At 39.6% G+C, this 17721-nt stretch overlaps 1 protein-coding gene across 1 annotated transcript in view; it reads right to left on the bottom strand.

Moving 5' to 3' along the window:
• Window positions 1-4532, bottom strand: part of TM9SF2 (transmembrane 9 superfamily member 2) — a 52462-nt gene extending 47930 nt beyond the window's left edge. The window contains exon 1 of the mRNA XM_010959671.3: window positions 4186-4532. Coding sequence (XP_010957973.2) covers window positions 4186-4356 — 171 coding nt within the window. The 5' untranslated portion in view covers window positions 4357-4532. The remainder of the gene's footprint in view (window positions 1-4185) is intronic.
• Between the last annotated feature and the right edge of the window lie 13189 nt (window positions 4533-17721).

Here is a 17721-nt window from a genome sequence, read left to right as displayed (position 1 = left end):
ACATGTCTGTGGTGTTGTTTCAGATGTTCAAATACACACTCTGGAAGGGATTCCCTTACAGCAGGACAGTATTTTATGTATATTGACCCTGACTGCTTTCCTGATCCTAGCTCCCAGATCCACTATAATGAACAATCACAGCTTTAAAATAATTTTTTTCAAAAATTTAATTTCTGAACAGAAACCTTCTAACTCAATTCCACGTACTTTTACAGAGGAACAAAGAACAATCCTTGGAATGTGAATACCACAAAGTCATTCTTTCCAAAGCCAGATTTCATATTTGAAACAGTATCAGTAACTCTCACACACTGATTAGTTTTCAGAAGCTAAAAATCAATCTCTTACTCCAGAAAAAAAATTTTTTTGAAAATATGAAACTAAGTATCAATCAATTATGTTATTTTTCCTTAAATATTTCAAAATCTTCAAATTATTTCTATGGCCAAATTAAAACAGGTAGATAGATATACATTCATTTCTGTGTTTGTTCGGAGCACATTTAGAAGTTTCTTAAATTTGACTTGATCATATATAGGCAACTGCTCCCAAAATAACAGACAGAACTTATTAAAAGCTTCTAAAGTAACTACCAAGAAAGTACATTAAAAAGTATGATTCTGATTTTTTTATTAAAAAAATTATTAAACTAACTCATTTAAACTTTTTTTAAACCACCAGGGGGTACCTCAGGTCACTTTTCCTTACTAGACAGGAAGAAAATCTTCATCTTTCATCTGAGAATGCGATCTATACATCCAACAGTAAAAAAAAGTGGCAGATGTTTTCTAGAGTTTAGTTGTTCATGGTGACAAGCCAATAATTGCTCAAAAGATAAATGCTGCAAGGGTGAACTGGTCACTAATCTTTAGCTACTAGCCATCAGAATACCATTCAGCACACTTAAGACTCCATCTAAAGCTAACTGAAATAGTCAAAAACTTGTACAGAGTAGATTAGAACTGCACTTTTATGCTGTGAAGATCTATTTACTTCCAATTAGGGCTCATTCTACTTGTTGCAGTCAACATATTACAATGTATTATCCCCTGATTTTAAGAAAGTAAAATGGATTCTACAAAAAAAGGAGTATCGTATTCAATCCTTTAATACTGTGGTTTCAAAAACTAACAAAACAAGACAAGAGAAAAAAAATTAAAAGACAGAGAAACCTCAAAAGCAACAAAAGTAATGCAGCATCAAAAAATGTTTTTGCTACCATCATATAATTATCAAATCGATAAATAAAAACTATAAAATATTGTGGAGACACAGGGAATCATTTAGCTAATGGCACTGTAAATCAAACCTATCTTTCTTCAAAGAAACCTGGTGATATTAAACAGCTACAAAATTGCTCCGTGCCTATAACTTAGTAATTTGTGAATATGCAAGTAATTCCTGCTAAATACATTTTAGCAAAGCTATTTATAATAGAGAAAAGTTGGGACCAATCTAAATGCCCTACAAGCAAGAAATAGTTAAGCAAACCATACTGAAGTAATAGAGATGAAATAATACATAGTCAATAAGAAAAAATGAAAACATGCACTATGTTGATATTCAAATGTATGTGTAATAATAGCAAGTTAAAACAAAAAGCCAAAGAACACAATCACATTATTTATAAAGGCCAATAAGATCATAAATCAGAAGTTAGTGGAATATGAATAGAATTTTATGTTCACTGGACTCCCGTTTCTATGCCAGTAAACTAAAAACAAAATAATTTTGGAGGAGAAAATGACCAAATCCTCACGGTTCTTTTGATTGTCTCTCAACATACATAGTGAGCTAAATGTAGCATCTGGACTTTACAGGACATATAAACACTGTACTCCAGAAATTACACTTATGCTGAAGATAAACTTGTCTCATCTCTACACTTACGAGTATTTTATAATATCACAATAATGATATATGTTGAATTTCTCCTTTAAGAAATACAAAGTATCTTTCAAGAAGAATATATAATAAGTAAATATTATCTCTATTTTAGTGATGGTAACAGCATCAATGACCTGCCTTATTCACCCAACTCCTGATTCCCAACCCTAACAGCATCTTCTAGAAATAATTATACCCATTTCACAACTCCCATTTTTAACTTAAAAAATAAGTCCCTTCAGCTTTTCTGACAGTGTACACAAGACTGTCCTCCTTAACAAATACACAATAGATGACAAAAAAATTACTGGTAATACCCTGACTGAAGCAACAAAAAATTAAATTGTTTACCGTTTTTCTCCTTTGAGAGGCAAAGAGAAGAAATATTAAAGAGTACTTTAAATTCCCTATACCAGTTAGCAAAATTCTAGGGAAAAACTGCTAAAGGTACATCTTTCTGCTGATCTAAGATTTGTTTCCACTGACCAAGATGTGAAAGCAGCTGGCAACAAAGATGAAACCTAAACATCCAGAAAAATGATGTGTCTTGACTGTTTTAGTCCTATATCTCTGAAAATTAGAAATCCAAAAGGACTCCCTGAAATTAATCAAAAGTTAACTAAAAAGTAGCTACGTAAAGAAAGACCTGTTGAGGAAACAAAAATTATCTAACTGGCAGACCTCCCATAAATTTCACTCATACTCATGTCTGAAGTCCATCTCAGATTATCACTTCCTCTCTATAAGTTTCCCTGAAAACTCCAACCTGCTAGGTATTTTCTGCAGACGTTTGTTTAGAGCACTTTGGACATACATCTTTTATAACATATCTGATTTTGATAGTCTGTCATAAGCTTATGACCTTTACTTTGAGGTTCCTAGGAGACAGGGATACATTTTTTTGTCTCTAAGGCACCAGGAATACAATATATAATTGCTGTTAAATTTGAATTTAAAAACCAAATACTAAGTTTTAAAGGCTGGTTACTAAAATATTTAATGGAAAAACTAGTGTGCTTGCAAGACTAGCTCTCTTTTCCACTTGGAAGCACTATTTTCTTTCAGTCAGAACTCTCAAAGAGTGAACGCTTTTTGCACTGCAAGGTATGAGAGTTACAGTATTCAAGTGCTAACCATCGACTTGAGTAAACCTTAAAGATTCTTTGACGTTTTCAGAGAATCAAGTTTTTAAACAGAAACTGTAAAATGCCATGAAGAACTTAACAGCTTCTTTAGTGCCCTAAAATAAGCTCAAAATTCACAACTATAGTAAAGCTAGAAGTAATAAAATAAACACCAGCTTAAAAAAATCAAACTTAGTAAATAAACCTATTTATAGATTGTAAAAGTTTGCTGAACGATTATTTGAATTGTTAAAATTATTAATGGTTTCAAAGAGATTCTCCCACCCCAAATGGTTAAGTTTTAACATCCTAATTGTGTATGTATATTGCCCTGCCGTATACCGAATAACCTAAAAGCAGGTTACTTATGTCTTTTACTAGTAGTTAAACTGAAAGTCTTGAGTTTAAGGTCGTAAGAGATCAAAGTTTTCAAGAGTTGCCCTAGGAAGAAAACGCCAGTTTCCCCTGTCGTCTGCTCCTTTTAATTGTTTAAAACAATCTCAGAGAAACCTAAATAGTGGGATGTTATATTTCTTTTGCATATTAAAAAATAGAAAGGTTTTTTTACACATAAAAGGTAGAAATTAACTGTCTCAACCATCACAACTACTCTTTATTAACGCAGTGTACGCGGTGTTGGGTGTTATATTTCACACATAGGAAAGCAACTACTAATCGTGAGATTAAAATGTCAAAGTCCTATAAAGAATAAGCTCTCATAACTAACCAGGACTTTTAGAAAAGTAGAATAAAACAGGAAGCAATGAAATTAAAAGTTACTGGAAGCCCTGGCCGTCCCCTTCCTTGGAGTGCGTGACACACGGCTGTGAGTGAACACTCACTCGTGGAACTCTCGCTGACCCTCACGCATCCTCCTCTAAGCAAGTGCTGTTCAAGTACAGTCCTTGTTTCTGAAAAACTAAACCCACCTGCTGGTGCTACCTGGCCCGCCAGAAGGGAGGCGAGCCTGAGGCCCACCGAGTCCGCCAGAACCCACCCACCTCCTAAGGCCGTTCCGCAGCCTCCAACCCACAGCGAGCCAACCCCAAACGCTTCTGGGGACACCCGACCGCACCTACCGCTACGCCCCCTTCCCCTAGGGCCCCGGCTTCCCAGGCGAGGGGAGGCTTCTCCTTCCGACAGCGCACCCGGGGGTCTGCCAGGCCGCACCCACCTTGCACTCGTCGCTCTTTTTTTCCTCTTCGCAGAAGTTGACGGGCGCCAGGCCGGGAAGGTAGAAAGCGGCGCCCCGACGCGTGCCCGGGGCCGCCACCAGCAGGAGCAGCGACAGCAGCAACAGCCGCGGCCACCGAGGTGGAGACGACGCCAGCACCCTGGCGCTCATGATGGCTGTTTCGGGGAAAGGGCAGCCGAGCCGCGGGGGGGTGAAGAGGGAAGGAGGGAAGGGGAGGCTCGGAGACGACAACAAGGCCGCCGGGGCTGAGGAGGCCGGCCTTGCGACGGGTAGTTCCGGTTGCGCTAGGAGACACCGCGGGTTCCGCAACAGAAACCGAACCGGACCTCGACGGAGCATGCGCAACGCCTCCCGCACATGCTCAGTGAGAGCGGCCGCAAGCGCCCCGAGGAGTTTCCGGAAGGAAGAGGGGAGGAAATCCACTTTCCAGGTTTTCAGCGGGCCGGCCGGGGTGGTTGCTGCGAGAGTGGTACCAGCGCTCACATTATGTTGCAAATTCCGATCTAAGAGTCCCTCGCGGGGCGTCGTATAGCGTCTCACTTGCCCAGCGCCCCAGGCTTGCGGCTTTGCCCCAATTTCCCGCAGTTTCCTCACCACACCCCCAAGGCACACCAACCCTTACTACACAGTTGGTGCTCCAAAAAAGTACTTGCTGCTGGAAGTGGAGTTGGTGGAGGGAAGAAGTTCGGGAGACGGTTGGGTGCAGGATAAGGAAACAAATGGGGAGGATCTAGCCATAAACTTTCACGTAGGCAGCTACTCAGAGGTATTTGCACCGACAGGTTCCCAGCATTGGATGCGGCAGCTCACTCTTGGTGGGACAGAGATTGCGTGGAATAAACAAGACTTCTTTAGGGTGAGAGGAAATGAGGTGGCCGGGGGATGGGAGTAGGTGAATAAAAGGCAGTGTTGACATTTCTTTGCAAAGGAAGACATGGGCACACCTGAGAGCCCAGTGAGAAAAGTATTTCCAGACAAATAGAAGTCTGGTATGATCATCCTTAAGCAAGTTTCTGTCATATTTCTTATTGAAGTGACGCAGTGTCCCTGTTTGTATATGCACAGACGTATTTGTGTGTTTGTGGGGTGCACTTTCTGAGGATATTTCAAGGAGAAACTTGCTTTTGGTGACTGAAAGAAAAAATGCACAACATAAAAGGTGAGAGTTAAGTCTTATTCGTGGACTTACTGAGAGTTATAGCCCATGAGCCGGCCGTTCAGGTAGCTCTGAGGAACTGCTCTGAAGAGGTAAGGGAAGAGCCAGGATATATATGAGGTTTTTTTGTTAGAAGAAAACATGTAGTTGAACATCAGAAGATTACTGCTAATCACAAAGAACAGACATAGGAAGTTAAAATTTTTAGTGCTTTTGTATGTAGGAAAAGATGCAAAAATCTGGGTTCATTATTCCTTAGATATGCATCTCAACTCTCTAGAGCCAGTATACAAAGCACAGAATGTTCCTGTTTTTCTCCATCCTGAATTTTCCACAGGGTGTATTGTCAGTGGGCGACTACAATAGCAAATGGCTTAGTCCTTGCAGAACTGGAATAATGGGCAACAGTCTGTTTACATTCCGCTGAGATTTAGCGAGGAATCATAATCTAGAAGCACCTCTAGCTCAGAACTCAAGAATGGGCAAGTTTGCAAAGTGGACAATTCAGAAAAGCATAGAGCCCCGTGCAATCCTACCTAAATTCTTGTGAGTATTTGCATGTTTTCCCTCTGGAAAGTTTATAATATTTATTAAATTTTCAGAGGAATCTATGATCCTGCAAAAAGGCTAAGGACCACTGTTCTATGCTATGGAGTAACCAGAACAATGAAAGATAGAATTCTTGCTTGCAAAGTTAGTTCTCACTAAGAACTCCAGCTTTGGAACACTACTTTCTAGTTATGTGGACCTTAAGCAAGTTAATTCATCAAGTCCCGGGCAGCAGAGATAACTGGGAAGTAGAGAGAAAAGGATGTCCATTTTCTTAATGTTGTTGTGAAGATTAAGTGGGAAAAAATATATATACAAGCACTGGGCACTTTGCTCTGTTTGCACAGAGGGATGGCACCCATTTTTCTAACAAAAGAGGGGGCCTGAGCACTAGAAACATGTCTAGGGAAGTTCTCCCTGGTGCAAATCAATTAACATATTTGTTGAACGTATTTGGGCTAGGGAAAAGAACTGATAATACTCTATACTTGAAGTCATAGAGATTTCCAATATAGTAAGAGGAAACAGATGTTCTGTCCATTTACAAAGGAAAGGGGAAGAAAATTAATCTTTGTTAACTATCTTCTGTTTATCCGGTGCCACTAAATACTTGATCTTCACTATCTCAGTGCCCCCCTACCCCAACTTTTCTTTTCGTCCCCCCGTTTTCTACATCGCAGAAAATAGCACTGCTTCTCAGGTCCCAAACCTGGGAAAGAACCTCAATTCCTCGTTCCCTGACTCTCCACATACTGTCCTTCAACAAGTTGTGTTCGCTGGGCGACTGAACTAGATTAAATCCTTTTCAATGCTTTCCATGTCCACAGCTACACTCTAGACGAAGCCAAAAATTTTAGTTCCCCTAGACTAGTACTTACTGCAGTAGCATCTCAGCCTCTACTCTTGACAAGAGCGAACTTATAAAATCTTTAAACCCCCCATTCCACTCTTCTGCTTAACCCCCAGCACTCCACACTACTTATCACTATCTGGAATCAACGTGGTTGTCTCTTGTCTCACGCCCCGTTTGTATGTAAACTCCCTGGGAATAAGGACTTCGTCTCTGCATCCCATAACTCTACATCCCCAGAGCTTAGAGCAGCGTCTGGAGCATAAACGAGACTGGAGGAGCAAGTAACCAGAAAGCACTACAGGACTTGTACTGGTCAGACCACAGAAATTTTATATCTAAATGTAGAATCGCAGACTTTCTGAGGTTTTTTCCAGACGCGTTTAACCTCCTCCATTCACAGAGGAAAGAAAGGGGAGTGACAGCTACTCTCTGAGGCCGAGCCTGCTGCGGCTAGGAAGTCCAAAGGGCATCCCTAACCTTCCTTCCAAACCACACCGCCACCTCTATCCGCACAGCTCAGCATCAGCAAAAACCCGGAGAAGTGGAGTCTTCCTCAATAAAAACGGTCCCCGGACTACAGAGGCAAACCAGTCGGCCCAGAGCGCGCATCGCGCGTGCGCACGGCCAGCCAGCCGCACCTCGCCAACTCCCACCCCAGCAACCTCTACCCGGCTTCCGCCTCTAGAGTTCAGACACGTCGTCCCGCACAGCGCGGCCCGGTGGGCGGGGCCGGGGGCGGGGCCCGGCCACAGTGCGGAGGTGGCTCATTACTTCCGGATCCGGCCTCGCCCGGGGTTCTGTCGGTTACCTGGCGTGGTTATCTGCGCGGCGCCCGGGATTGGCGTTCGAACATCCCTCCGCACCTCACCCACGGCGCCAAAATGGAGTTCCTGCTTTGTGCGCGCTTCCTCCCTGGGCGCTGTCATGCAGACAGGCTGAGTGGGGTTTTCAGTTCCAAACTGGGAAGAAATGAAGTTTTCCTTCCATCCTTCCCTTGACTGTAACGCTCCCTTTCTCTAACTAGTAATACTTCTGATAAGATTTTCTCCTTTCTGCTGCAGGTAGCATTTGCCGACTCCGATGTAAGGCTCTTAATAATCTAGCGTTTGTTTTTTCCTCTCCTTTGTGCCAACGTTCATTTGAACAGCGTGGTGGGGTTTTTTGTTTGGTTGGTTGGTTTTTGTTTTTGTTTTTGTTTTTTGGCATTTCCCAGGGCTTCCATTTATTTACTCGGAAACGAAATCACAAGATGCCCAGTTAAATTTTAATTCCAGAAGAACAGTGAATCATTTTTCAGTCTACGGACGTCCCAGGTATTCCATGAGGGCATGCATGTATTTTATCTGGCAACCCTTCTGTGTCACGTTGCAGGAAGGGGAACTATTCTGCTAGTTTTATGCCTGTAAATGAATGGGCTTTCAAGATTTTCTAGAAGATAAAAATCACCTCATTGCCCTTTTATTTCTGATATAAAATTGTGACTCTCTAAGGGACAAAAGCCACCCACAGCCCTCTTCCCTCCCAGTGTAACAACTGCAGCTTGGAAATAAAATTGGCCCTGAGGCTCTAAATACAATTCATGGTAGTTCAGAGCCAAGGCATCTTAAGTTCTAAGGTGAAAAGTGGTTCCCAGGACAACATTACTTGATTATAGGGTAAAAGTAGGAATTGTAACCAGAGAGACTATTTGGCCAGCAGAACCTGGAAAAATGAAAGCCACAGAGGCAAACACTAAAGTATAAAGACTGCACATCTGCAGTGGTTTTATTTCTGTGAGGTAAATGGAGCTCTTCTGGTCATAAAGCCAATTCTTGCTCTGAATTTATGCAACGTTCTGCTTACAATGTAGCTGGTCATGTAGTTTGCTTATAGAGAGAGGAAGTTTGCTGGATTCACGTAGCTGGTCTCTGAAATTGTTGTTTCAACAACTTCATTGAGGTATAATTCACATAACATGCGATTCACTCACATTAATCATACAATTCATTGGGCTTTAGCAAATTTACTGAGTTACTTGCAGGTTTAGAACATCACCCCAATAAGAGGACCTTTAACGTTTAATCCCCCTCTCCACAAACAGCCCCTGGCCACCACTATTCTTCTTTCAGTCTCTATAGATTTGCCTTTTCTGACTCCTCTGGGTTTTTTAAAAATTATTAATTAACAATTTTAGTTATCCATCAGTTTCAGTGTCTGTGGCTAATGTAAATTTACCCTAGAGATGGGTCTATTTTCAGTGTCTTGACAAGTAAATAGTTTCAGGCTGTTGGACTATCCTGGATTCCTTAATGTCAGTGCCCTCCAACCAAAGACCACCAGGAAAAGACCAGTGGTTAAGTCTATTACTCATCAAGTTTATTGCTCGATACAGTGAGGGAGGATGCACACTATGGGGAACCACAGATTGAGTGTCTCACAAGAGGGTGTTAGAAAGGGACTCATAGGATTCAGGGCTTGTGTTGGATGATTTGGGGGAGAGTTAAAGAAGTGGAGCTTTGCTCTGGGTTGGATGGTGCCAGGAAGCAGGGATAATTCTTAAAACTGGATATTTTAATAAGTCTTATCTAGAAAGAGGGCAGACTAGACTGAGGTTAAAGCTATATAATTGGTAAAGAAACAGCAGGCACTATTCTTAGCCAGAGTAGGGGGATGTTTGGTCATTTTATGGTTTGGACAATGTTCAGCGTTTGCCAGTTGTTTAAACATAATTACTCAAGGGTCCTGTTTTGTCTCAATCATGGTCAGAGTGGCCCTGCTGGTGTTCATGTTGTGTGAAATTGTTTATATTTAACAAGGCCTAGCTGTGAGTACCAGGTCCTTCTCATGTCAGGGGCTGCTTTTTGCTTTTTCACCAAGATGATGCCATTTGGTAGGCACTTTGGATAACTGGCTAGCCATTCATTCCTCTGTATTGCTAGATATGTTTGCCCTTTTCCTGAAACTTCTGCAAAAAATATTAGGCCACTGGGTAAACCCCAACCCTCAAACTCAGATTGTGATAATTTTTACAGATTTTTTTAATGATTCACCTTCATCTCACAAGTGAGTCAGTGAATAATATTAATACTCCATTTATTTGCTTTTTTTCATGGCCTTGCATCTTTTAAATGCAGTTTAGCAATATTTGGTGTACATAACCAACCAAAGGTTCCTATCCAGGATACAAGAACTCTTATAAACTCTTATAAAAGGCAAGGAGAAAAATGGGCAAGAGGTAGAACAGACACCTCAGAAGAGTAGATGGCCAAAGGTCAACAAAAATGAAAACGTGTTAAACCGCATTAATCATGAGGAAATTACAAAATAAAACTTCCATGAGATACAGCTACACACACACCAGAAGAGCTAAAATTTAAAAATGGACAATACCAAGTATTGACAGGGATGTGGAACAATTGTAACAGTCAGACACTGCCAGTGGGCATGTAAGTCGGTGGAAAATTGTTTTGCACACATACTCTATAGCTCAGAAATTTCACTCCTGGATCTAAATGCCTACTTACATTCACCAAAAAGATGTGTTCACCAAGATAGAACTCTATTGCCTGTCTGCAGTAGAATGGATAAATTATAGTGAAGTTCTACTATGGAATACTGCACAGCAGTGAAAACAAGTTACTGTTAAACACAACAATGTGTATTAACCCTCACAAGCTTGATATTAAGTAAAGAAAGACAATGAGTACACTTGTATGATTCCATTTATATAGAGTTCAAAAACAGGCAAAACGAATCTATGTTGTTAAAAGAGTACTGGTTAGCTTTTGGGAGCTAGAAAGAGGTAATGATTAGGAGGGCACATGGTGGGAGCTGCTGCAGTGCTGGTAATGTTCTATAGCTTGATCTGGGTGGTGGTTACCTGGGTGCAGTCACTTTGCAGTAGTTCACAGGACTGTATATTTAGCATCTGTGCACTTCTCTGTATGAATGCTATGCCTCAGAAAAAGCTTATTAAAATATATAATTATTGTGAATAATGTCATTATTGTGAATATTATTATTGTGAAAAAGTTGGTAATCATTGAAGTTAGGTGTTGGGTACAGGAGGGTACCCTTCTCTCTACTTTTGAGCATTTGAAGTTTTCCATGATAAAAAGTGACCTAAGTGTATACATTTGTGTGTATGTATATATATGTACATATATATTTATGTGTGTATGTGTATTTATTTGTAAATATTTGAATTGCACCTTGACTTGCCAGTATCTTTAAAAGTGAACAAGCTTTCCAGAAACCATAGCAATATGACTAGAATCATGTAATTCTTTTATACCATGTTGGATCTGGAAATTAGCATGTAAGAAGGTCAGCATATTTCGACAATATTAACCAACAAAAGCAATATATCTCATATGTGAAATAGTAACCTGAGTGAACATATTTATACATGTACTAATGTAAATATGTTGAACATGTATGTATATTATAAATATACATATATAGATATTGAAAAGAATACAGTGCCACAGTGTCTTTTCCTACAGGCTGGATCCTACTAAAATGAACTTTGGCAAGGATTATACATTTTTTACTTCATTGGAATGTTTTAAATATGCTAGAAATAAGTGAGATTTGAATGTTATTCATGAAGTGTGTTTGAGAGAAATGCATACATCATTCTGTACATTTTGCTCTGGACTCCTGATTAATGACTGATTTGAAACTTCTAAGTATCACTAGGTATATTTCACCGAAATAAAATTTGGGGCAAAGTTTTTAGAAGAATGTCAAGAAGGAGAAAGAGAAAATGTGCATGAAACAGGACACGATTGCCCAACAAGCCACATGAGGCCTGTCACCATGATTACTCTTAAGTAGCTGCTGAATGCTCCAAAATATACAAGTTCCCCCAGAAGGAAAATATTTGAGTAATTTGGGGTTAGAATGTTTATTGAAAATAAAATGTGGACTGAGGGAGTTGGGGAGCTTGGATTGAAGGGTAACGGTTTAAAAACAATTCGGTGGAGTCACAGTGTGGTCACGTTTTTCTTGAGCACTAACTTTAGAACATAATACCCATGTCAGCTGAACTTCACTGTTGTAGCCTGTTGAACCACCACAGATTCCCCCCAATAAACATTTTAGAAGCTTGATATAAAACAGAAAAAGCTGGTAGGCAAACAGGAACACTTTGACGTCCTCCCCCTTTTCCTCCCCATACCTACTGACACAAGAGGGAGGTGGTTTGAATGACCAGGGACTTTTCTGCTACTCCCGAGAGGTTTTTAATTCAAGGAGTGTAAGAATTACCATGTAAGGTAGAAGGCAGTATTCCATGCATATTGAACTTTGAAAGCCACTTAAAGCTTTTAGCTTAAAGTTTTAAAAAAAACTTAAAGGACTTTTAAAGGCACTTCCAATTTTATGCAGTTTTTGCCAAACGTGCTGACTTTAGAACCCAATGCCCATTTCAGCCTGTTCCACGGCGGTTTTGACTCCTAACTCCTGTTGCAGATAAGATACAGGGTGCTCAGTTACCTTTACATTTCAGATAATTTTTTTAGTATCAGTATCTATGTCTTATGTCTTACTGGAGCATGATTATTTAAAAATTGTTGTTTATTTTTATCTGCTAAATCCAGCAACCCTGACACTGATGGAGCCTTGGTTTACAAGGATTCAAATAAGGACTCAAAAGGGGCCTGCACAATTAATGCACATTGAAATGAAACTGGGGGGAAAACACTTGCAGTAAAATAGAGTTCTTACAGAATAATAAGAAAAAGATGAACTACCCCTATATAAAAATGTACAGAGGACATGAAGAGACACTTCACACACACACAAAGATATACAAATGGCAAAAAGCATTTAAATAAATATTCAGCCTTACTGGTCATGAAAGAAGAGCATATTAGAAAAAAAAAGACTTTGTTTTTAAGTTACCAAGGAAGCAAAGTTAGAAAGCAATGTTAGGGCCCAATGTGACTTCATATCTCATCATGAGATTTAAATATCCTTTCTGGAGGACAGTTTGGCAAATTTTTGTATTTTTTTAACCCTTAAAAATGCATATAACCTGAAAGAACAATTCCACTTCTCAAGATCTGTCCTAGAGAAATATTTGAATGTGAAAATATTTAGCTGTAAGTATGTTCACCAATATAAATATTTTTAACAGTAAAAAATTTTTAAAATAACTTAAATGTTCAACAGAAGAGTTTGTTCAATAAATTATAGTACTACATCCATGCAAGGGAATACTCTGCAGCCATTAAAATTATGTTGAAAAGAAGTAATAACATGGAAAGATGTTTAAGATACGTTGCTAAATGAAAAAAGTATATTATAAAACAGCATGCACATTCTGATTTCAGTTTTGTTTTTTTTAAAAATGTATACACACTGTTAAGAGAATGAAAAGACAAACTACAGACTGGTAGAAAATATTTGTAAATCACCTAGCCAATAAAGGATTTGATTTTAGTATATAAGAAACATCCAAAACTCTACAGGAAGAAAACAAACAACCCAATTAAAAAATGGTGAAAGACTTGAACAGACACTATCATAGAGGATGTGTGGCTTTCAAATAAACACATGTGTTCAACATCATTAGCCAATAGGAAAATGCAAATTAAAACCATGATGTGAGACCACTATGTACCTATAAGAATGGCTAAAATTAAATACACTGACAATACCAACTGCTGGCAAGGATGCAGAACATCTGGAACTCTTACAAATTGCTACTGAATGTAAAATTGAATGCAAAATGGTACAACCACTCTGGAAAACAATTTGGCAGTTTCTTACAAAGTAAACACACACTTACCGTATGACCCAGTAATTCCACTGCTAAGTATTTAAAGCCTAGAGAAATGAGAGCTTATGTTCTCATAAAAATTTTTACACAAACATCTCTAACAACTCTACTCACAATCATCAGAATTAGAAACAACCCAAATGCCTTTCAATCTGTAAATGCATAGACAAATCATGGTACTTTCACACAATGGAATACTACTCAGCAATAAAAAGTAACAAGCTGTTGAATACACACAACATCTTGGGTGAATCTCACACACACTGAGTGAAAGAAGCCAACCTCAAAAGGTTACAGGCCCTATGATTCCATTTATATGACATTTCCAAAAATGCAAAGCCATGAAAAGAAGTGTTCACCTGTGCCAGGCATTAGGGAAGAGGGAAGGTATGACTACAAAGGAACAAGGGAATTTGGGAGGCGATGGAACTGTTGTGTATGCTGATTTTGGTGGGGGTAATATGAGTCTATGCATGTGTTAAAACTCACAGAAACAGGTGCTAAAAAAAGGAAAAATGTATATACAAAAGGAAAAAAAGAATGGAAGGACACATGAAAATTCTTACAGTGGGTTATTTCTACACAGATGCAGACGATTTCTGCCCTCTTGATTCTGTAGTATGTCCATTTTTTAAAATAATGAACATAAGTTTCATTTGTAAAGAGATTTTATATTGATAGGTTATATATATGTATTTAAATATATAAAGATATATATTTACATATCTATGTAGATGGATTTTGCTATAGGAAAACTTGAGTGATGCCTGCCATTATTGCATATTAGTTCAGCCTTTGGGAGGGCAGGGAAGCTTCACCACGTTATTGGAAGAATATCTCTTAGTTGAGATGTTTCTTGTACTTACGAAAGCACTTGGCAGCACTATCATCTTCCCATAAATCTTGTGCTTTGTCATGGAACACAGCACAAAGTGTCTTGGCCTCTGCTGCACCATTAGGGTTGCCATTAGCATCCATTAACCGACAACTTCCACCTTGTGGCGTGCAGTCAGAATTCCTTCAGAAATGGAAAAATATAGACGTGATGATGCAGTCATGGACAGAGTATTTGTTTCCCTTTCTCATCGATTCTAGTGTGGCTTACACAACACAGCTAGATTGTCATCAAGCATTAAGCCTTAGGAAGCTGCCAGGAGTTCCAATAGCACTTGGCTTATTTGATTTTGCTTTACATAAAGTAACCAATGTTATGCTAGGTGAGACTTTTTTTAATGGTTTTACCCAAAAATCTAGTGCATGAGGTCTTCTTAGTCATTATTTGCTGCGTCCAGGACAGAAGCCTGACATTCTGACCACAGAATTGGCGCTGAGAAGCAGACCCCTGCTGGGTTGTGGCAATCAACATTTCTAACCACTCTGTGAGGGATCCAAGCTCCCCTGATCTATCCTGCCGTGGCCCCCAGCAGGAAGTGAAGCCACAGGCATCCCGCAGGCCGAGTTATTTCTCAAAAATCCACAGCTATTATCAGCCATTATGCCTCCTTTTGGCAGTCTGACAGTGAGCAACTGACCATCTTGAGAGCATCACCAAGCAGGGCAAGGTTGCTACAGAAGCCTGGGACAGGCAGGTTATAATTTCTTAGTGGTCTTGACTTCCACTAATAGTCCTAGAACTCAAAACAAAACCAGAAATTCTATACATTTCCACAGCTAAGCAAACGTATAAATACATGTATAGAAAATGATCTGGAAGTGTACACACCAGCCAGTGATAGTACTAAAGATTGGATGCAGGGGAGGCCTTTAAATTTGTCTATAACTATCAAAGTTTTTACAGCTTATATTATCTGTGTAATTTAAAGTAATTTACAAACAAGTTTTTTTCTGCAGAGCACAGGGAACTATATTCAATATCTTGTAGTAACCTATAATGAGAAAGAATATGAAAAGGAATATATGTATGTATATGTATGACTGAAACGTTATGCTGTACACCAGAAATTGACACAATGTTGTAAACTGACTATACTTCAATTTAAAAAAGTAATATAAGTCCTAGAATCCTTTTGGGGGCCTGGGGTGGAGAAAGATGGATAACTTTACCATTTTGTCATTCTGTAAGAGCGGTTGCTCTGAAGGAGTTAAGGACAGGTGAATTTGAGAGAAGTGACGGTCTTCCAGTCTCTCCTTAACTATGGAAGTCTGGAAGAGTACACAGCATCCAAAGAAGGAATTAGGATTTGAACTACCTTCTGAATAGGGAAGGTGGTTTCATAGTTGGGGAAAGAACCTTGCAGAAATGATACAATAGGATTTGATGGTCTAGTGAGCAAACAGTTCTCAGACTGGATTATTTCTGTTCTAGCTGCTGAGTGGATGTGTAATGTCAGAAGACCCAGAGCAGAGAGTGACCAGTGACAGAAGGAAGGAGATGAGATCTGGAGGGTGGACACGTGCTGGACAGTCCATGGAGACAGGAAGGCAAGCTGGGAACAAGGGGTAGGGGATGGGTTCAGAACCAGGCACAACCACGAGTGTCTAGATTTCATGCAAAGACCATGAGAGCCAGGTGAGGCCTTTGAGAACTTCACGACATCTGTGCGTCAGCCTGAGAGAAAGGTGGCAGAAAGTGAAAAGTGGTGGAAAGAAAAGAAAAGCCCAAGTAAAACCATCAGGCTTTCACTAACTCTCTGCAGAGGGGAGACTTCAAAGTCCCTGTCCTTGAGAGCTCACTGTTTAGGAAGGAAGCCAGACAATGATGGTAACTCAGTTTGACAAATTCCAAAAAAAAAAGAAGTGCAAAGCGAGGAGGGAACAGAGGGGAGGTTGTGACAAAATTGTCTGGACAGGTTTTTTAGAGGACTTGATCACTGGGCTGGTGCATGGAGGGTAAGCGGGACCATGGGGCACAGGGGACTCAGCCCGAGGAGGAGAACCAGGACCACCAGGACCAGGAGTTCAGACCTGGTAGCAGAGAAGGTTTTAGAGGTTCCAAGTAATAAAAAAATAACCGAGGTCTGCTTAGAGGAACATCATAAGAGGTATTGTATAAAATGTCAAAAACTCCGCAGAAAAGAAGAGACTGAATTAAAGAATCAAGCTTACAAAAAAGCTGAAGAGTTGAGTCACTTTAGCTTTTTGAAAAGCTCACTTCTGAGCTGGTTCACTGATGCGAACAGCAGAAAGGCAGCAGGAATCTTCTTTCTTTCCTCCCTCCTTCCCTCCTTCCTTCCCACCCTTCCTTCATCCTTCTCTTCTTTCCTTCCTTATTCCTTCCCTCCTTCCTTCCTTCCATCATTAAGGAATTTTTTTTCAGGAGAATCAAGAATGAGAATATTTCAAAGGGACTATGACAGATAATACAAAAGAAATTACAGTCAGTGATTCAGTGCTGGAGGATGAGGTGCCATGTTAAGCTAAAAGCAATAGAAGTTCACGGAAGTACCAGGGGTGGCTGTTCCACCAGGGAAGGAACAAGTCACTAAAATAAAATACTATGGCTATTAAATTCATCCCACTTTTCAGTATTCAGAATTTCTAAGTAAGAAAATTAGACTCCTTGATGATACCCTTAAGTTCTATTATTATTCTTATTCTGGGTACAAGCTGACATGTTTAATAAGAAAAAAAGCAATGGAATAATTGATATGATCCTATTTTTATACACATAATTGTATTTTTCCCCATATTAAATTTTAAGATATTATCATTAAAGACATTCTAAAATCATATATATATATATATATATGATTTTATATATATATATACATACTCAGTCTCTCTCAGAAAATAGAGTTCCAAGAAGGGTGATGAGTCATTCTATATTTGAAAAAAAATCTGTTTTTAGAGAAAATTTTCTTCTCTAATGCATTTATTCATTTCAGTTCACTTGTTCTTTCAGGTTCTTTGCATGGTTCTCTTTAGTAATAAAATGAAGGATATTTACTCAAAGATGAGATTTTCTTGGTAGTTGCATTGGCATAATAATGCTAAATAGGGACCCAGAGCTTTCAGTGGAGCTGTGGGCACAGAGCTTAAGAGACAGCCTTACATGGTGGGCAACTAAGAGGAGAAGGCCAGCTCAGGAAAATTGCTTTCCTAGGATTCCCAAAATTTACTCTCTCCAGCTTCTTGAACTGCTTTCTGTCAATTTTAAGGGTTTCCATTCTGTTGAATGGCAAACAGGAACTGAGTGAGGTGTGCTGCTGGGAAGCTTTGGAGGACACCAAG

The sequence above is a fragment of the Camelus bactrianus genome, chromosome 14 (assembly GCF_048773025.1).
Source record: "Camelus bactrianus isolate YW-2024 breed Bactrian camel chromosome 14, ASM4877302v1, whole genome shotgun sequence".
NCBI classification, from domain to species: domain Eukaryota; kingdom Metazoa; phylum Chordata; class Mammalia; order Artiodactyla; family Camelidae; genus Camelus; species Camelus bactrianus.
The sequence above is the reverse complement of the archived record's forward strand: the minus strand, read 5'-3'. Positions and strand labels throughout refer to the sequence as shown.